Raw genomic sequence first — 22,374 nt, forward strand, 5'->3', positions numbered from 1 at the left:
GCTTATTCCAAGCAACATTGCTATATAACGCCAGCAAAGGCAAGAATATGAACACCAACAATTCTGAAGTCAAAATCATACAAGGCTTTCGCAATGATTTCTCCAAAATTTGAAATAATTTCTGAACAAAAATAAAACACTTTTCGGAAACCCCTTCTTTACTTCGATTCTTCAAGCTTTCGTCCATGGATCAGTGTACATATTGCAGTTTCTTTCCTTTTCTCCAGCCAGCAGAATACTAGCCTAAGTAGTGTCTCTGAAACTTAAAGATTCCTTATCAAAGACACAGTCTTATTACTTCCCATTTGCTGGAAAATTGACTGATAAGGATTTCATCGAATGCAATAATGAAGGATTTCTGTTTCTTGAAGTTCAATTGAATACCCGAATGAATAATATTGTGGATTATCCTGATGCTGAAGATCTTGTGTCTCCCCAAGGTTTACCTTGGGGTAAGTCCAGCAAAGGTCATCTAGCAGTTCTTCAGCTCAGCTATTTCAAGTAAAGTGGAATGGCGATAAGTGCTTGCATATCGCACAAGGTTGCGGATGCATCCACAGCAGCCACTTTCTTCGATGTTTGGGCTTTGATTGCTCATCAACCAGGCCATGTCCCATCCCCACATTTCATTGGTAAAGAATTTTTTCCACCATTGGATTATCAACCTCTGAAGCTAGCAGGATTTTCCAAGGGTCCATAGCAGCAGATATGGGGAGGAGAAACTAGTCGTGGTTGTGCTTCTCTTAAACCCTGTAATGTCTACAGCAATGTCACGGCTCCACTCTTTTCAGCCTTCTTCACTGTTTCGGTTCACAAACTTGCACCCACTAATCATACCACCAATGCCAGAATACTCCATTGGAAACCTTGCTTTGAATTTCTTCATACCTGTATCTGAGGAAAATAAGATGAAATTTTCAGGGTTGATTTGAAAGTTAAGAAATGAAAAGATAAAGATCAAGAATCAGTACAGAACAGAAATGGAAGCTAATGATTTTTCCTTAAACATGACTGCAATACTTAGAGATCGTGCAAAGCAATACAAGCATAACAATTCTGGTCTCTATCATTGCAGTAGCTGGTGTAGCTTTCCATTTTACCAGATTGATTTTGGAATGGCAAGACATTCACGGGTATCTGTTGCCAGTTGCCACTCATCCTGAGAAGAACACATTTATGTTGATGGACACTCCATCTGAGGATGGATTTGAAGCAATGGTAGCTCTGGAAGAACAAGTCATGTCCATGTTTGAATGTGATCCAGAGCTCCTTCAATTTGCTTCTTCAACTTCGAATGCTAAGAGGACTTTATAAAGACTCCTCGCACGAATGTTACTATTCATTGCTAAATTGTGGTCTGTTTAGTTATCATCTGATTCCCTTTTCTCATGGAAAACCGTGTTGCTCTGTTTCTACTTCCTCTCAATAATTGGAGCTATGATTTCACGTTCATTATGTCTAGAAACTCCTGAGATGAACTCAGTCTGAACTCATTCCCCCTGTTAAAAAAAAAAAAATCCTCCATAGTTATGGTACTGAACTCGTCATTAAGAATAAAGTTAATTTAGGGATATATCAATTTATATATTCTTTTCCCATTTTAGTTAGAAAAAAGAAGCACAATAATTGAACTTGTTTTCAGCACAATTTGCACCAAAAGTAGAACAATCCCAATCTGTTAATTTAGCTCTCCAAAGATGATGGTGAAGTTTGCAGGTACCTTTATTTGATATTGCTAATACTTAGCAAGAGAAATACAGATGATTGTAATTGGAATCCCACAATATCCAGAAAATCACTAATAAGAATTGTAATTCCCAAGCATTTATAAATTTTCATCAATTCTTCTTGTTTAATTTTCTTCGAAGTTAAACGTTCTAAAGAATTGGAGACTCCCTACTAATAACATTCCAGATTGTATAAGAAAAATTTTACTTGACATTTCTGTTATTACATGTCCCTAAGCAACTTTTGTTTTGTTTCATCCTCCTCCAATTGACTATTTTTGAAAATTCCATGTTTCAAGGAAGAAGTCCTATTTTCATTAATCTGTGCATTTTCCAATTTTTCGATAAGTATTAATTTTCTCTAAAAAGAAAGCAAGCATGATTCCAGGAATTTTACAAATCTTTTAAGATATGGATTAAATTCAAGCCAAAAACAGAACAAAACTTGCAAGATGCCATCTCCAGCAAAGATTAGCTAGAGGACAAATGCAGAAATGTCTGCTCCAAACCTCGACTGTTCTAAAGGTGACAAGGTATCAACTACTCAGTTTTCATGGTCTAATAGCGATAAATCTGACTTTTATTACTTCATAATCTGCACCAAAGATAAAAAAGGAAGAAAGAGAATTGATCCTTGCCCTCAGTTTCCTTTCTTCACCAATTCATGGTATAATACATGTAAACAGTAGCAACAACTTGAGATTAATGGTGAGTACCTTGATTTTGATTACTATATTATCATTGCAATCAACAAATTCTCAGTGAAAACTGCGACGATTATAGAAATAAGCTTCTTGCTTCTCGTTAATTTCTAACTCATCACCTAAGTAATTTTTTTTTTTAACTATTGAAAAAGAAATGGTATAGTTAACACGTCGACAAGTTAATTCTTCAGTTTCACCTTTAAACAAAGACTGCATTGTGCAGGTTTTTTAAAGTTGCCTTGCTCTCGCGTCATTTCTCTTTCTTCCTATTTTGCTTTTGTACTTCTAATTTTATTTCGTACAGAAAGTGCGCTTTTTATGTAGTACCGTTTTGCATTCATAAACATTTTTAGTGTGCAAACATTTCCTCCGCTTCATACTTGGTAGAAAATCAACAATATATACAAACGTAAATGTAAATAAATAAATACACCACACACACACACATTTTTTTATTTATTTCTGTATGTTTGTGTGTGCGTACATTTTTAGGCTGATCTAATGAACGATGAAAGCAGCAAAGAAGCAAAGAAGGGATGGAGAGACATCAAGATACAAATTGAAGATAGGAAGCTGCTAGACCAAATACGAGCTGGAAAAGCCAGGAGCTTAGAGACAGCCACGATAATAGAGGACATACAAAAAATGACCTCATGGTTTCGAATGTGCTCTTTTGATAGGTTGAATGTGGATATTGATAGCCTATGCTATATTTTGAGCAAAATTGCTCTTTTAAACTTTCGTGACATGGAGTGGAATTACTCCACCCCTGAGTGCTAAATGCACTGATGTAAAAATAGGAGCCCTTGCTCCAACATTGTACAGTTTGGTTATGATATAAAATTTCTAACGTTTCGGGAAAAAAAAATTAATGAAGGATGAAAATTTGAAGATTGTCTTAGATGATGTCATTGTTTTTTGAGAATTTAAAGTCAAAGGATTATGAATATAATGAATTCACATATTAGAAAAAAGATCTTGTTATCTCAATGTATTTTACTGCAGAATGTGGGTAAGATTAAAAAATTTTCAAATTTTAAAGTATTTTTGAGTAATGCAAAATCAAGAAAGATAAATAGACATAACAAAGTTACAAAAACATATGTTAAAAAGTTCAAAAAACATGCTCTGTTTGGATAGGTTTTTTCTAGATTATCACTTTCAAAAATCATTTGGCACACAATTTTTGATCCAATAAGTATTAAGTTGACTTTTGTTAGAAAGTTATAATTTAAGTCATAACATAGAAGTGTGTTTGGATCAGGCAGAATACGAAAAAGTTTCATTCATGAAACAACAATACAAGTGGGACACTTAATGTCGATCAATACATTTGCTCTCCAAATGTTGACCACACTAATTACACACACGACTTCAAGGTAATGGTTAGGAGACCTTATGTTTCATTTCTACATGCTAACTCATTAGCCATGATATCATCAACATGTTAAGGACTTAATTTTTTTTTGTTTGAGTCCTTCACACTTTTATTTATCAATTTCGCAATTACATTAAAGCCAAATAATTCCAAACATAGAAATCAAAGCAGCGGTTGTCAGAGAATAGAAGACGTGACAGATCTTTGTTTCCAATTATTGTCGTCGCTTATTTTTGTAGATTGTAAACATGTCATCCACCATTATTTTACGTATTGTGAACTATTAACCTTGGACAACTTGTAGATCTGTGTGTAGCGGCTGTATCTCCAGGTATGGCAAAATTACACCAATGATAACCAACTCCCCTTCTCCAGGGTGTGTAAAGTATCATCTGGATGCTCATCCCATATGAAATCATGAATTGCACAACATGTAATAACGGCATTAATTTGGTATCATCATGTAGTTGATCACGACATCTCTTAATATGGTGAACCTTTTCTTCAGAATATTGAAGAATTGCTCAATTACATTATGCATAGTTGAGAATCTGTAATTAAAAAGTTCTTTTATAATAGCAAATGCCCCCTATCATCGTTCACTAATATTTACCTGATGTCCCATAAAAGGTGATCAAAATCCAAGTAGATTGTGATAGCGAAATCAATTAAGTAGTACTTTCCTACAATATTATAAAAAAAAAAACACTTAATGAATAGTATAGGTCTCATCAAGACATGACCCACAAGAATGTAGCCGTATACTTGGGAGGCATAAGAAAGTGATTAGGACCCACCCAAAACCCATGCACATCCTTCCAATTGCGCGCGCACACACACGAGTCGCATGTTGTAATTGTACAACCTAATACATTTTAGAATTGCACCACATGCTTATTGTTATATGCCACCTGTTCGCTCTCAAGGATTGAAACAAGTATACGTGTCCCATCAATAGCATTCTACAAAAACATAATGGATGCTATCAAAATATGCATGTGATATTTGGTATGACACAGAAATTCAAAAGAAAAAAGAAAAATGTAAGTTTGTCAAATCGAACTATGTTAATTTGTACAAACATTTTGATTTACAATAGCTTACCTGGAACCATGAATAAAATCTCGAGTATTTCAAAATTTTTGGATGAGTTTCATCATAGTGCCTCAGTTTGATAATGAACTATGAGAATCTGCATAACTCTCTAGGTACCTCACAAATGTTCCTATGAATGGTTTATGTGGAATGATTGAATCTACCCGTTAATAGTCCACATACAATGGTTATGACCAAGCATAACCAAGGCCATTGCCAAAGTCTCCTCTATCATCACCCATTTATAATAACTTTGTCATACAAATTCATATTGCGTTGACAAAGAGCATAAGATCATAAACGAATACATGTTAGCCCTGCAAGCCTCTATAATTCATGTATAATTCATGTACTGTGTTAGGATATCAACTCAACCACTTAGTGTCAATCACTTAATGTCCAGGTCCTACAGGATTTACATGCATTTGAATTGGCAATTTTTTGTGTCTGCAAGAGACGGGCCAAACATGCCATTGGGGGTAGAACTTTTTAAATCTGAGCTTAGTAAAACTCTTATTTGCCCACTAATAGGAAATCTGATGGACCAGTTTCACTATTTACCCACTACAGTATGTGGTCCAAGTGTTGATTTTCTCTCTTATAAATGCTTGCAACTGGTAGTAGGACAAATGTCGAACATCTCTTGACAACATCCTTTTCCCAAGTTATCAGGAGACCTTTTCAGTACTGGAGAGCTGTATGGATGACTACCATATATCTATAACTTAGATGGGGACTAATCTTCGTTCGACAAAGACAACTTGCTCTTTGGTGCCGATGTTGTTCTTTTGTTCGGGCCATATGCTGAGGAATACGGGGATCCTATAACAAGGGTTTCCTAGATGATCTCGTCGTCAAGTGACAGAGTCTGCATCTTTGTAGGTTCAATGTGAACTCGTTTATGAGATTATGCTATTTGTTAATGGAATATGGGTTTGTACAACAAAGCCACCACAAACAAGTGACGATAGATGAGCATTTGACAATGACCTTAGTATAATCATTGCATATGGATAATAGAGGACAGATTTAACCACTTTGCAAAAATTGTCTATAGGAACATTCAAGAGATACTTAGAAGGTTATGTAGTTTTGCATAGTTCATTATCAAACCAAAACGTCAAGACGACGTCCATCCAAAAGTTTTGAACAACCCCAAAGTTTATCTATGGTTCCAGGTAAGTTGCTATAAATTGAAAACGTCTATACAAAATGACATAGTTCGATTTGACACACATTTTTTTTAAATTTCTATGTCATACCAAATATCACATGCATATTTAAATGGTGATCATAGTGCTCATTGTAAAATGTTGTCATACTATTGATAAGATACACATACTTGTTTCAGTTTTTGAGGGCGAGCAGCTGATGTATACCAATAGGCATGGGTACAATTCCAAAATGTGTTACATATGTTCGATCATGACATGGGATTCATGTATTTGCACGCAGGTTGGGAAGAAAGTGTGCATGTGCAGATATTGGTTAGGGCCCTTACGAGTTCTAATTGCTTTCCAATGTCCCCCTAGGTATGCTGTTATACCCTTATGAGTTACGTCTTAATGACACATACTCTTCATTAAGCCTTTTTTTGATAATATTGCATGAAAGCCCTACTTGTTCGATTCTACCTATTGCATTCTACCTGAATTTTTATCTCCATTTATGACACAACAAGCAAATATTAGCAGATGATGACGAGAGCATTTACTACTGCAAAGAAACTTTTTAATTATCTACTCTGCGTGATGTAATTGAACGATGCTTCATTGTTCTAAAGAAAAATTCACCATATTAAAGAACGCTGGGCTTAACTACATATTAAAGAATGCTGTGCTTAACTACATGATGACAACCCACGTTAATGCTGTTATTGAATGTTGTGAACTTCATAACTGCATACAAAATGAGCATGCAGATGATACCTATTTTGCAACCTTGAAGAGGTGGAGTTGGATGTCAATAGTGCAATTTCACCATACTAGGAGACAATCACTACCCACAAATTCACAAATTGTCCAGAATTAGTTCACAATGCGTGAAACAATGGAGGAAGACAAGTTTTGCAGCCTATAAAAATAGGCGATGATAGCGATTGAAAATAGAGATCCGTCATGTCTTCTATTATCTCACAATGGCTAACAATTGCTACTTTGGTTCCTATGATAAAAATTATTTGATTCTAATATAATTGCGAAATTAATAAATAAAAAGCACGGAGGGCACAAACCAAACCAAAAAAAAATAAGTTCTTAGTATGCTGTTGATGTCATGGCTAATGATTCAGTGTGTAGAAATGAAACATGAGGCCTCCAAGTCCACTACATCCAAGAGACCAAGTGTGTTGACCAGTATTAAGGGTGTCACTTGTGTTGTTCTTTCATGAATGAAGTTTTTTCTTATTCTGTCTAATCTAAACCCGTTTCTGAATTATGCCTTAAATTATAACTTTCCAACAAAAGTCCATGTAATATCTACCGTCAAAAGTTGCGTGCTAAATGATTTTTGGAATTAATAAACTAGAAATAATCTATCCAAACAAAGTGGATCCGAAGGCTCACACTTGATAGACTCGATTTTCAAAGATCCAATGGTCCAGAGACCGGGTCTACCCAAGTTTTAGGCCCATCCGAATATATTGGTTTCAGACATAAAGTTTCTTGCGAGTTGGAACAAAACGGCAACAAACATTTAAAATTCTCATTAATTTGTAAAACTCTTTATTTTTAAATTGCAGCTCTTTAGAGCTTAGACAAACTAATTTATGGATCAAAGAAATCCAAAGAATCAAGTTCCAAAAAGCCAAGAAAGCAAAGTACAAAAAGGCAGAGTCCAAAGGCCCATATACAGATCCAGCCTTGCCAGAATGACTCGTGACTTGCGGTGGGCCTCTAGTAGACACGGTGTGAACCATATTTGGCACAGCCCAATTAATTGGCTATTAAACAGGCTTTTTGGCCCTTTAGTAATCTTTAGCGGTCTTTTCTCAAACAAAAGTAATTATTTCATAAAATTTCTATCTTTTTTCAGCTTAAACATTTGCTAGCCTTATTGTTCACAGTGACAATTGACCTTGTTTGGATTGTGATTTTTTTAGAGAAAATTTTTTGCATTTTTCGTGAATATTCCTTCTACCCATTTTTCAATTATCTTTTTTTTTTACCTTATATATATCACACCCTAAAAAATTGCTACAGAAATTTTTTCTCAAAAACTCCTCAGAAAATGCAATCCAAATGGGTTCAATGGGGAAAAGAGAAACAAAAACTCTATCTAAATCATGAGATACACAAAGAGTACAAAGATGCTTCTAGAAAACTTATCATTTACTTGAAGTGAAGGTGATAATTGTATGAAATTATATTATTCCTTCCATAATTCACTAGCATTTACGTCTTTAAATTTATTAAGTGACTCGAGTACGACAAAATTCAGTCTCATTCATTGAAATTGTTAAAGATATGTAATCTGATATTATGGAAAGATTTGATATTGTAAATATTAGGAAAGATTAGATTTGATTGATTATAGTATCATATGATTATAGTATCATGTGATTATAGTATCATATATTAATTAGGTAATAGTATGATTATGGTATCATATGATTATAGTATCCACTTGTGTATATATATTTGTATATTGTGTAGTCCAAGAATGAGATGAAGAAGAGTATTTTTCTCTCCCTTTTTTCTTAGTTTACATGGTATCAGAGCTTCAGGCTCTGTTATTAGTATGTCTTTTGACGTGACCCTATTGAGTCACTTTTGGATTTTTCTTGTGTGAATCTCTGTTATCAGTTTGTCTTTTGACGTGACCCTAGTGAGTCACTTTTAGGTCGTGACCCTATTGAATCACTTTTGGATTTTGTGTGAATCTCTGTTATCAGTTTGTCTTTTGACGTGACCCTATTGAGTCACTTTTAGGTCGTGACCCTATTGAGTCACTTTTAAGTCTTTCTTGTATGAATTATAATGGCAGATATGAAAGGTAGTAGTAGAGAGATGAAACCAACAATTTCTGATGTTATTCCTACAACATCAAAAATTATGAACACAAATTGAGTGGAAAAAATTTTTGGATTGGAGCAAAACTATTCGGATATATCTGCGCAGCATCGATAGAGATGATCATCTCACTGATGACCCACCCGTTGATGGGGAAGAGAAGACGGTTTGGCTAAGGGAAGATACAAAATTATTTTTGCACCAGTCATGTGAGAACTGGAGAACAGTTAGCTGATATCTTCACTAAGCCTCTAAATGGTCCGAGAATTGATTACATTTGTGGCAAGATGGGCATGATTAACATCTATGCTCCATCTTGAGGGGGAGTGTTGAATATATGTAATCTGATATTATGGAAAGATTTGATATTGTAAATATTAGGAAAGATTAGATTTGATTGATTATAGTATCATATGATTATAGTATCCACTTGTGTATATATATTTGTATATTGTGTAGTCCAAGAATGAAATGAAGAAGAGTATTTTTCTCTCCCTTTTTTCTTAGTTTTCAGAAATCATCAGATATTTAGATCTAAATTAGTTCAAAGTTCATGAAGATAACACCATCTTTATTGGCATGAGTAATAATTATCAAATGACATGAATAAAACTTCAGAGTTGTCAAAATGAACAAGAACAAATACGTTTTATCCAAATCTGGTTGTTTTGGAGGAAGAATTTCTACAACCCAGAATAAAAAGATTCATAGGAAACAAATGTATGCCCGAGTTACATTTATCAAGCTTTTGAAGAATAGGAACATACTGAGAAACATCATCCTCCTTGTTATCAGCCAACTAGAAAAATGAGGCTAAATCTTATATGCACTATCAGTGCATACACTAACGGGTCTAGATGCATGCCATACATGCAAAGTTTGGTGCTCAAATTCAAGTTGAGGTAGTATGGCATGCAGCAAGTCCTGTCAGTGTAGACACTGACACCGTAACAGTATAGGAAATATTAATCTTAAAAATAAACCAATGATGACGGCAAAGAAATGCCTTTTGTCGAAAACTTTGATATCAAGGGTAACATAAGGTTCAAGGGTTTCAACAAAAGAGAAGAGAAAAAGGGCTTGCTAAACTAGGTAGAAACAAAATGACATAAATGTGATTCACTTGACCTACCACCTAATACAGAGTACAGATAACCAAATTATGAAGTTACCCACAGAAGCTTTTTTTTCCCCCTTTTAAGATCCCAAAGAAACTTGGGTGCTTTTCATTATAATTATCTAAAACTGACATTTCTTTTTCAAACTCAAAATTAAATAGAAGTGCCTTGGTTGGTTTAGTTGTCTGCACCCATACCTTTGGCATCAACTCTCTCACCCCCTCTCTTCCTCCCTACACCGTAAGGCCATGAAGGGCGGCACATTGAAAAGATAAATTGAGAACATGCCTAGCCAATTTTTGTCAATGGACTATTAAGTAGCCTAAATGCTCATCTCTTTTCAAATGAGAAAATTTATATGAAAATGTCTAAACATGTCTTTCGGGAAAATGAACATAAATTGCCACTATTCATTTCCAAAAGTATCACTTTGGCAAATGAAGTATTCCAGGTAATGTATGATTGATCCAGATACATTACCCCACAAATCTCCAATGTAGGGATCCTTAAAATGCACCTCTTTTATGGTTTATTTGGGTGTTCCAAATCATGCCACATATAATCTAATTGAGTTGAAACTCTTCCATAATCAAGAAAGGTTATAAATCTCACTTCAGGCATTTATTCATGAATCAAAATCCTCAAACATTATGTGTTTGACGATTGCAGGCTTTCAAGGATTAGTCAAGTCATATTTCCTTTTCATAAAGCTGAGCTTACCTCAGCTCCCCGCACCTTCACAGCTCAAGTTTCCACGTCTAGAGTCAATCGAAGGCAGAGTTTAATTTTGGCACCTCACTTTGAACACAAGAACATTCAAAAAACTGAGCTTGCCTGCAGGTCAATCTGCAATACCTAATTATCAAACAGCCATTATTAACATCAAAAAGATATTAGCTTAGCAGCAATAACAATGTAGCAAATTCACAATCTTTATATCTAACAACTAAAAGGATTAAAATTGGGTTATATATGGCAGGTGTGAGCTGTAAGTCATGCACTGGGCAATAAATATCATCTGGATGCCGTCCGAGGAAGCATCCAGCTTAACAAATACCTTTGAAAGGTTTATCGAGATGGAAGTAGCTCAATAATGCATGTAACTGCTTAACATGTCAAATTGAAAACACCACGAAATATTAGAGATAAAACAGTCAACAACAATAGTGTAAAGAGCCAAAACCACAGTTAATAAGGGCATTATCACCTCAAGTGGTGCTGGTTGCTTTTTGCATACTAATTTTGTCTCTAATTGCCTTAGTGTAAGTCAGCCATGCTGATATTAAATAATGTAGTCATTATGTTTAGACGGGACAGAGACTCTTAATGTATTACTAAACTAGAGAGAGATTAAACCAACACACTCTACTTTTGCTTTATTCAAGAAATTTCTTGACCAGATTTAATAGATAACTCAGCATTAACACTATTAATAAATCATAATGACTATGGCTGTAAAAACATCCAAGCCTACTGGAGCAGTATATTTTACTGGATCAGTATATTTCAACTTCATTAGTCTACTAAACAAGCAACTTGAGTTTTAAGTAAGAAAGTGTTCCACATATGCAGATTTTCAAAAACAAGTTAGTTTTATCGGAATTTCCTATATGCTAAAGCAAGATCAAAATTATCATACATGAGCTAGTTCTAGATCATTTTCTAAAGGAGCCTAACAAACTTAGCTCATTCTATTAGCAAATTTATGAGCAGGGCTAAGCTTGAGCTTCTGCTATTATTAAGGAAAAAAGGCACAAAAATGAAAAATGTCTGTTTGAAAACACACAGCTCATTTTTTGAAAGCCATATTGGTGATACTAAACCAATAACTGACATATCCAGAGGAACACTCAATACTTTTCAAGAGACATCATTTAGTGGAGTAGAACTTTTAGATCAAACACTAACTGAATCAAAATGCATTCTGATGTGCTACCTATTTATTAGTTTCAAGTTCTGTGACTTATTGATTGAAGCATTTTTCAAGTTATTGAGAATTCTACAGTTTACCACTTTCTAGGCTTCAAGATTTCGATCCAAATAATCAACACATCAAAAGTCCTCCATGGTACCCAAATTGCTTAAAATTTGTTTCTTAGGGAGAGGGCTATAGTACCAAACCTTTATTTTAAGCATCGACACACTTGAAAATGTAAGATGAGGTGATGATTCCCTACATGGAAGACAGATCCCAGATCTTATGTTCTCATTTCAAGGGTGTACTTAAATGACATCATTATATAATAATTACTGTAACCATTTGTATCATCTATTTAACGAGGCACATAAAATCGTGGAACACATATTTGTCCTTGTATTCAAAATTTATTCTGCACGGGTTCTCTTAAATAGTTGATTCAGATATCTAAGGGCTTTTCTACACTTAAAAAATATTCCATACTAGAAATTAACTCTTTTACCAGGAAATGTTCACCCTACAGTTCTCCTTTTTCTACCCTCAAGTATTGCTCCTAAACATTGCTTTCAAAATACTCAATCCACTTAAAAAGGTAGATATCCACGTAGTTTAACCTCTTCCTTACTTGAAAAAATATCTATGTAATGATTGGATGAGATCTACTCTTCTTTTCTCAAGTAAATATCACAACTCATTCTCCACTTAAGCATCTTCAGTAGTCAATGTGTTTCCAGCCATTTAACAGAGTTTTTATTAAGTCATGTCAAATAGTTTGTCTTTCAGATAAAAGAAACCCAAAACTGGTAGTCAGTATTTGAATTGATGGGGTGCTGAACACCTTCCCACAAAAACTTAAACCCAAAATTCAAACCCTTTTGGTGACCTTTTACTTAATAGACACTAGTGGGAAAAGTGCACCCTTTGGCTGTGCAAATTAAGAAAAAAAATTTAAGTTATTTTTATTAAAACAAATGGAAGTTATTAGAAGTTTCTTTTCTTTTTTTTTTTTTGGTTGCCGAGAAAAAGAGAAAGCAGTTTTTTTTTTTGGTTGCAAAAAAAAAAAAAGTTATTGGAAGTTAAAATAGTGGAAGTTATTAGAAGTTCCTGAACTTTAGCAGTTACTTTAGTAAATCTTTACTTTTATGAGGGTAAAATTGGAAAGTAAAAGAAGACAAAAAATTTTGACACCAAATCAATCCATGCCTCATACTTTATACACAAAAGATATTTTTTAAAATGGAATATTGGTTTCTTCAAAAGTCGATACAATTTTTCCAACATAAAGTATCTTAAATTATGTCGTAAAAGTTCCAATTAATTTCCATTTGTCCTCGTTTAGGTTTAGCTTGCATTCTGCATTAAGTCTAATCCAATATTTTGATCCTAAAGTAGTAATTTTGTACATTGCCGTTTGACAAAAAAAAAAAGTAGCAATGTTGTCCCATATATGACTAAATAGATCTAACATATGGTTAATAAAGCAATCAAATAAAGGAACATAGAAATTAGTAGTCATCTTTCACTTCTATTTATTGTGGTTTTAATGACTAGTCCCAATCACTCAGTGGCATCAGGATTCTACTGTAGAAGTGAGGCTTAATAGCATTCCTGTAGCCTTGACATTTAATAGAGTTAGAAAAGCTAACTCTTTAAGTATTCCACAGATGCAAAATAGATAAAGAAACACATTGAATCTACAAAACATTGAGCTTAGCTACTATAATATCTAACTATTATTCATTGTTGCATCAGTCTAACAATCAGGAGCACAGATTGACAAATGCAGCACTGACTTCTCTTGAATTTTTCAGTTACAAGCTTGGTATCTTTAGTCATGAGATGAAGATAAATTTTTTTTTTTTTTTAACTGTGGCATGAAACTCACCTTAGATTGGTAGAACTGCAATCTGAAGAAGACTTGTTCTGCTTCACTGTGGAAAGACCAGCAGAAAGTCTGAGACAGAAGAACAAGTTTTTGAAGAGAATTGCAAGAGCCATACGTACTGAAAATACTCAAATGCAACAAACATATAAGTACACAAAAAAGATTACTAAAGAAAGATATGTCCTCAATAAACAGGATCAACAGAGCCTTCATTTTTTCTTTGTTTTTACCACTAAAATTATGAATAATATTAGGTGGAATATAAAAATTTTAACTGCATGATTAATTCAAATCAGAGTGTATACTTGTAATCATAGGAGATGGGGCTGAGCTTACGTAATTGTAGTAATGATGGAGCATGCTCGATCTTTAATTTGGTGCTGTTTAGTATGTTGTTAGTTATGCTTTGTTGCTAAGTCCTGCAGTAGTTTTAGGAACAGTTACATATAGCTGTTGCACATGCACTAGGCATGTGCCTCAACGGCATTGTGTGCTTTGGCCACTTTTAGGTTTAGAGCCCTATGAATACTCATTTTATGTACTGCAGCAGCAGCTTTCAAATCAGTTTATTTGGCTAAAGTTGTATCAGTTCTCTTCGGGTCTCATATAGCCTAGAAGCTAACTCATTCAAATTTTTCTAATTTCTCTCCAATTCTAGTAACTCAATGCTGCTAGCTAAAGTTCAGGCAGTTATCTGCACTGTATAGCAATTTTTTCAAGCAAGTAGGCATCACATTTGCTGCAAGTATACATGGGAAAAAAATTGCATAACAAGTTATGTAATAACTAAAAAATGACTAGTATGATCTTCAGAGAAAAATGTTGAATACCAGAAATGAAAACTGTTATAATTAATATCACCTACCCTCCTTCAGCCACAGCAGCATTATACAATGTATGAATCATGTAGAATTATTATCTTGATGCAGAAACTACTTGATACCCAAAAAATGAACCCGATACCATCACTCATTAAGAGATCAAACTAATAACATTCAAATGAGTATGGTTCTAAGTCTTCATAGCTTTCAATACGACTATATCTGACCTTCAGATACAAGCAGCCAATCATGGTACTTGTGATTAGATGGTAATGAAACTCAAAAAGGATGATGAGGCCACATCCATTTTAAGTGAAATAGCTTGGAATAGTCAAATGATATTTTGGTATTTAGGCAGTGCTAAGTCTACAAATTTTTGGAACAAAGACATTAAATAGAGTACAATTTAGAATGCAAAAGCTTACCCAAGTAAAAAGAAGAGTTCCATAATCTACGCAAAAAAGTGGCAAAAGAAACTTCCCCATCACATGGTTGGACTAATGTTATTTACTAAAGTAAAGACCTAATTACCAAACTACAGAAGGAAAGCAAAATAAAACTGAATAAAATAACGTAAATTATGTGGAAACATGGGGAATACCTGATTATCATTTAGATTCAAGCCTTCAACTGATATGCAAGCACTATTGCATGTAGACATGAAAATCTGAAAAAGAAACCGGCCAAGAACTAAAATAGAAAACTCTAAATGCATAAACTCAAGAGAATGTGATCTGATCAGAAGATGATCAACTAAAAGGTTTACAGAATGAGATATCCAGCAGAAACAGTCTTTTGCAGGAGGGAACAAACAATGGAAACACTTTTCATAAGAGTTGCCAGCTAGAATAACCATCATCTACTAGAAGTTTGCTAAAGGGTAAAATAAAAGGAACCCCCTTGTGGTTTCGCGAAAAGACATCTTACCCCCTATCGTTTAGAAACCTCCACATAAACACCCTAAACTTCATAACTAAAGCGGAAATTGACCTGTAACCGGGCGTGCGACCTAGTGACGATGGGTATGCGAGATTCCTTTGAAAAGATCTTGAGTTTCATTCTTAGGGAAAGAAAAAGCCGCTTCTCCCATAAATTATAACTTTTTTGCCTTTAGTTTTCTTTCATTTTCTCTGATACACTGGATATCGTCCATCAAAAACTAATAAAATTTGATATAGTTTGGAACAGGAGCTCAGCAATTCGTGGGAAATCAAAGCCACTCCTACGATTCTCTTCCTCAGAGATGGCAAAATGGTAGACAAACTCATAGGTGACAACAAACAAGATCTCCAAAAGAAGACAATGGCCATTGCTGAATCTTGTTCAGATCTGACAACCCCATGATTGAGTTGCCTGTCTTCCGAATGTCTAAGGCGTATATCAATTTTCTTCAGCAATTTTGATACTCGAAAATCGGACCTCAGAGAACAAGGTGATCAATTTTCTTCAGCAATTTGCTGAATCGGATCTCAGAGAACAAGGGATCAATTTTCTTCAGCAATTTTCTTCAGTAGTAGTAGTAGTAAACACAGAATTCGCCCACTCAATTATTGATTGGGGATTTTTGGGAAAAATTTGGGAATCCACTCATAAGGGGAGTGGTCATGCCGCTACAGATGAGGAGAAGAATATGGCCTTCTGCCTCGAGATTGAAGCTATAGCTGAGGAGATTGCCCAGAAACTTATTCGTTTCCCTGAAGAAATGATGGTAAGAATTCCTAAACGAATTAGCCCTTGATTGTGCAACAAAAACCAAGCGCTTGATTGCTGAAGTTGAAGAAGCTCTTGACCATGTGTACTTGATGCAGTCAGAAGGGATCAGCAGCAGCAGTTCATTCCGATTCCAACTCCTCTCTCTCCCACTTCTTGATGTCTCCTTTTGCAATGATTTATTTGCATATGTACTATCAACTATGTCCGCAATCGAGACTATGGTTAATCATTATCATGCATGGGACCATTTCCGTTCCTTGATGATAGTGTATCTGACACCCGACGGTACCTTGTTTGATTGCTACAATATATTCATCATCATTATCATGCCAGTGGACTGCAGAGTTTTGATGCTTGCATTGGCATTTGATTCAAAGTTCCAAGGCAAAGCTTTCAAGCTTACGTTTCTGGATATGCATTGGATTGTCAATTCCTACTAATTTAGCAGGCCACGGGTTAGATGAGGGTATTTGAACTGCTGCCGGTAACTCAGCCGGTTCAAAAGGTAATTTCCACTTTAGTTATGAAAGTTAGGGTGTTTATGTGGAGGTTTTAAACAATAGGGGGATAAGGTGTCTTTTCGGGAAACCACAAGGGGGTTCCTTGTATTTTACCCTTTGCTAAATGAAAACTCTTCCAAATGCAAGATAATGGTTGGTACTCTCCTCTTTCTATATGTTTTTAAAACCCAGTCTATGAACAAAACAACTCTTTGGACAAGTGATTTCTGAATGAGGCAATAAGTAGGCTGCACCCAAGTAACTTGAACAAGTTTCTTTTTTGTCCCCATCAGAAACTCTACAGTTTCTCCCCTTCTAGATGGACCAAGTGGTATTATTTACTCACCAAAAATATGTTTATATATGTGCGTCTGTGTGTGTGTGTGTGCATATACATGTATGTATGTGTGTGCGTGTGTATATAAAGAACATACAATTTTATCTAGATAGTTTTGAATTCATGAGCATGTGCGTCCTGTATGTTTCTAAACTACTAAAAAAATCTCCTCACTAAGAGTAACACTATAACATGGTTTAGTTAAACATGAAAAAAATAGTTAGAATTCTTCACAAGAGTTCATGGAGCAACAAAAGAGACCTGGTTAGTTTAGTAACAGATGAGAACATTTAGAAATAATGACAAAGAGAAAAAGAGGAAGTGTCTGGATGCTTCTACAGTCCTATTGATAGAGATAGGTGGCAAAAATCCACTAAGGTTTATAGGAGATGTGCGAAGGATGTGTCGAATGCCCAAGCATTGATTTGGCATGCTTTTGATGACAAGGAACCAACTTGGGAGTTGGTTTGAATTCTATGGAGTTTATTTTCTGATTTTCGCCGGCAGGGGTATTTTAGTAATTTGAATTAGCTGCAGGAATTTTATGTTTATGGTAATTTTCTGTTTAGTAGTTATTTTTGGTAATTAGTATTTTAGTTGTTATAGGGAATAAGAAAGCTTAGCTTTCTAGCTTTCTTCTAAAATTCTATTCTAGTTAGGAGTCCTAATTAGGATTGGAATGAGCTTTGTTCTAAGGTCTATAAATAACCACTTCTCCACAAAGAGAAGTCGGTTTTTGGTCATTAATAAAATTTTCCTGCAAACTTAACGTCTTCCTTAGGGCTGTGTGATACATCCCAACTTTAGGTGTGAGGCCTAAAGATTCCTAGGAGTGATTCCTAGAATTACCAATCAGTTTTCACCTTCTTAAGCATATTCTGCCATCCTATTCCAAGTTACTATTATAAGTTCGGTGACATTCAATACCTAAGCTTTTCTACAAAGCTGTTGTGCCTACCAAGTTTTCGTGCTGCGTCACCTATATTATGAGAAACAATTTAACTCTTCCAGAATATGCAGAAAACAAGAGTTTAAACTAAAATATTGAAATATTGTTGAGCTAACGTACAAATACTTTCTTGATTCTTTGGCACTCCAGAACATAGCAAAATTAGTACTCATTAGATGCCATTGTTACGAGTTAAGGCCAGAGACAATCACCAATGTTCTCTGAACGAAACAAACAATCATCAAGTCCAAAAGATTGCAGATGGAAACAGAATATTCAATTTCTAAAAATTATACACATATTCCTAATGATGGCAGAAATATAAAGGGAAACAGAAGGTTTTCCTACTTCCTTGAAAAATCACTCAGATGTTCTTGAACTCGATGTTCCACACATTAAAGATCAGAAAAGAGGAAAAATCATGAAAGGATGCCATCCACATCTAACAGGGAAGGATTAATCATATGATTGCAATCACCATAAGGTATAAGAATCTAAGTAGCAAGTACAGCTATTGACAATGTAACATTGCAATACACTCTGCAAGACAACTTGCGCAAAACCTTCACCAAAACCAAGGACAATAAAGATCCAAATCACAGCTTAGAAATTACATAATCAAGAAAAAAGATCAAAAGGAAAACTATCCAATATTTGAAAATAACGTTGGAAAACCAGAAAAAGGATATACATAGATATACCTCTGGCTGCACATTATTCTCAACCAGCATCTGAGGGAAAGAAGATACACCCACAGCTTAAATCACTTCACCAGAGTTTTTTCAAATAGTCTCTACAAGAAACCAGAGATCATTTCCACCAATTTATTTGCTTTTCTGATCTCCCCTCTTGAGCACAGTGAAGCAGTGAGCTCATAGGAAGAATCAAAGTCCAGGAATCCAGATATTTTCTCATCCTGACAACTGCAAGTCTCAGAAACGTTTTCTAGTTTCTCATCATTGGGTGCTCTATGGTCCAAATAATTCTCAGTAGTGCAGGTGAATGATTCAGATTTTGTTGTATTAGCCAATATCATATCACGTGGCTCACGTTTTGCAGATGCATCATTAGAAATAGATCTCTTTCCAACAGGAAAAAACATGGATCCAATTTCATCAAGGATGGCAACAGCCTCCTGTATACTTCCTCTTTCACACAAAATAACAAGAAAATTTTGCACATGCTCCATGTCAACTTCCGTGTCAATTGTATTCAGAAGATCAGTCACTGATTTTGCTTGAAGCATCTCCGTTAAAATGGTTCGAGATTCTTCCATCCTTCCTTTATCAACAAGGCCTCTTATTAAATACATGAAACCTAGGAAATCTGGTAATATCCCCTTTATCTTGAACTCCGAAAAGAACCACAGTGCTCCTTCACTGTCACCCTTTTGGCAATATGCATAGATAACTGCACTGACAGTAAACTCATCCGGCTTAAGGTCTACTACTTCCAGATCAGAAAACAGTTTTAGAGCTTCCTGTATTTGACCTAACTTGCAATAACCATTGATCAGAGAGTTATAAACACGAGTATTGGGCTTAATGTTCATACATGACATGCTATCAAATAGCCTTCTAGCATCCACTAAGAGTCCTTCTTTCGAGAGCGAGTTTATGAGTATAGCATATGTGGTTTCTGTAGGAATCAAATTAATGTCCTGAAACGAATCAAATAACCTTAGAGCTTCAACAAGACACCCTTGACGACACAGTCCATTAATAACTGCATTATAAGTTGCAATGCTGAGAGAAATTCCCTTATTCCTTGCAAAATCACAGAGATCTAAGGCCTCACCAAGATGTCCCTCTTTGCAGAGTCCACTAGTTATGCTAGTGTACCTAAACATATCCATATCAGGTAATTTGTCTTGTCCTCCCACAATCAGCTTGTATGCATCCAAAGCCCTACCATTTTTCCTCAGCGTCTCAAGAACACTTGCAGAAAGAGTGACACTTGACAAGTTCTCATTCATCTGTCTTAGAAACTTAAGAGCCTTGTTGACATCATTCATGCACATGTAATCTAATAGTATTCTGCCTACCCTAGGTTCATTCATGCCACATTGTTTAAGAAACATAGTCAATATGATTCGAGTTAAAAATTTTTTGCCATCTCTTAAAAAAGTTTTCAAGATTAGGTAGTAGGGCTTGCTCATCAGCACGAGTCCATTTGTCCTTGTCACCATGAAGACATCAAACATTATGTCAGAAGAACCCTTCCAATACAGGATACTAATGGCATTGTTACATAAAACTTCAACTAAATCACCACCAATATTTGTCATTCTTTGAACCAAATAGGAAGCTTCTCCTGCACCTTTAGTATCACAGGTCACATTCACCAACCTCATAAACAGCATCATATCTACTGACAAGTTTCTTTCAACCAGCTCCATGAACACCTCAATTGCCATATCAACCATACCATTCTTGCAGAGCCCATGAATAATACAATCATAACATGCAGTTGACGAAGAATATGGCGTCCTTCTAAATTCATCAAACATCTCAAGTGCCTGATCAATCCTTCCTGCTTTACAGTAGCCATCGATCATAGTGCAATAAGTAACAGAATTTGCAGTCAAGTCCATTTCTGGCATTCCTTTGTAAATGATAAGGGCATCCTCAAATAGGCCAATCATAAATAAGGCTTTGATAAGTATGTTGCACATAGCAACATCAGGAGATATTCCAGCTGCTTCAAATCTCTTTTTAGTTTGTAACATGCCTGCGGCATTGTTTTCTCCTACATAACCATGTAATAGAGTACTATATGTGAAAACATCTCCAACTATGCTCTTTGAGATATCATCTGCTTCAGAAGTCCTTCCAGCTTTGCACAATCCATTAATAATAGTGTTGTATGTGACAATACTAGGCTTTATACCCTTGTTGTCCATCTCATCAAGAAGCCTGAAAGCACAATCAAAATCGCCCTTCCTGCAAACCCCATCAATTAATATTGCATAGGTAAATTCATCCACCTCTATGGCAAAAAACTCAACCATCTTGAAGAAAGCAAATGCCTCCTTCAATTTCCCTCTCTTGCAGAATCCAAACATGATTGCAGTAAAAGTAATTAAATTCGGCTTCACTCCATTCTTTATCATCTTACTTAAGAACCCAACTGCCTTTTCTACATTTCCTTGCTTCGAAACCCCATCTATAAGCACAGTATAAGCTACCACATCCATTTTCACTTTCGCATTAACCATCTCTCTGTATTTTCGAAATGCTTCCTCACTTATTCCTTCTGTAAAATATTCATAAATCCAATTACTATAAAATACAACATCGAATGACAATCCATCATTTTCCATTCTAGCTACCATTTCAGAAGCCTCCTCAATCCTACCAAGCCTAAAATAAGCACTCAAAAGAGCTGTATAAGTAACAATATTAGCCTTCAAAGCACCTGAATTTACAGCATTCTCATAAAACCCGACTGCAAGTTCAGGCTTCCCAATCTTCACAAAACCATAAATTACAGAACTACATACAAAATTATCAAAAGGATAATTAACTTCCCCACTACTCATCAACTCTAACACTTCAATAACTCTATCCATCTTCCCCTGAGAACTAAAACTATGAATCAAACAACAAAAAGTAAAAGAAGAAGGCAAAATACCACCAATCTTCAAGAAATCTCGCAATACGTAAAGACCCTTTTCAGGATCATTCTCCTTTCTGCAGAAACCTTGAATTAAAGTCTCAAAGATTCGATTTTGATCAAGAATCTTGGTTTTCCCCATGTGGGTTCTCAAGAAATGTAGAGCTTCTTCATATTTCTGCTCTTTGAGTAAAGCTTTAGTGAAGATTGTCAATGTTTGGGAGTTTCCTTTGATTTTGTTTGAGCTAATTTGGGAGAATAAATAAAGAATGAATTTTGATTTTTGGGTTCGGGAGAGGAAGAAAAGGAAGTTGTTGAAGTCCTTGAGTGTTGGAGTGAAACCACTTTTTAGAAGAGAAAGGAGTGATAGAGTCATGGAAGCCCCCCCCCTTCAACGTGACTTGGTTGTGGTGGTGGTGGTGGGGGTGATGACGGAGAAAAGTGGGCTGCGGATGCAGTGGAGGGGCGGTGCAGCGGCGGGGAGCCGGGGCTTGGTGGGGCTACTTGGTGTTGTAAGTTTAGAGTTTAGACCATGTGTTAATTGCACTAAATTCCCTTCGACTTTTCAACAAGTTACACTTTCCCCCCTTGGTTTTTTTTTTCC

General features: G+C 35.4%; 1 protein-coding gene across 11 annotated transcripts; it reads right to left on the reverse strand.

Moving 5' to 3' along the window:
- Window positions 1-2: 2 nt before the first annotated feature.
- Window positions 3-22,310, reverse strand: LOC113697193 (pentatricopeptide repeat-containing protein At5g57250, mitochondrial). Of its 11 annotated transcripts, XM_072055867.1 has the most exons (7): window positions 21,789-22,310; window positions 18,857-21,410; window positions 15,258-15,323; window positions 13,836-13,904; window positions 10,753-10,887; window positions 1,101-1,499; window positions 3-894 (listed from the first exon to the last, which is right to left on the reverse strand). In XM_072055867.1, the coding sequence occupies exons 1-2, from the start codon at window positions 22,144-22,146 to the stop codon at window positions 18,949-18,951; spliced, it is 2,820 nt and encodes a 939-aa protein (XP_071911968.1). In that variant the 5' UTR covers window positions 22,147-22,310; the 3' UTR covers window positions 3-894; window positions 1,101-1,499; window positions 10,753-10,887; window positions 13,836-13,904; window positions 15,258-15,323; window positions 18,857-18,948. The 11 variants fall into 11 exon arrangements, with proteins under 11 accessions (XP_071911968.1, XP_027072495.2, XP_027072496.2 ...); XM_027216694.2 differs by having other exon boundaries at window positions 13,836-13,881; window positions 18,857-22,310; XM_027216695.2 differs by having other exon boundaries at window positions 10,753-10,878; window positions 18,857-22,310.
- Window positions 22,311-22,374: the final 64 nt, after the last annotated feature.

This window comes from Coffea arabica, chromosome 6e (assembly GCF_036785885.1).
Source record: "Coffea arabica cultivar ET-39 chromosome 6e, Coffea Arabica ET-39 HiFi, whole genome shotgun sequence".
NCBI classification, from domain to species: Eukaryota; Viridiplantae; Streptophyta; class Magnoliopsida; order Gentianales; family Rubiaceae; genus Coffea; species Coffea arabica.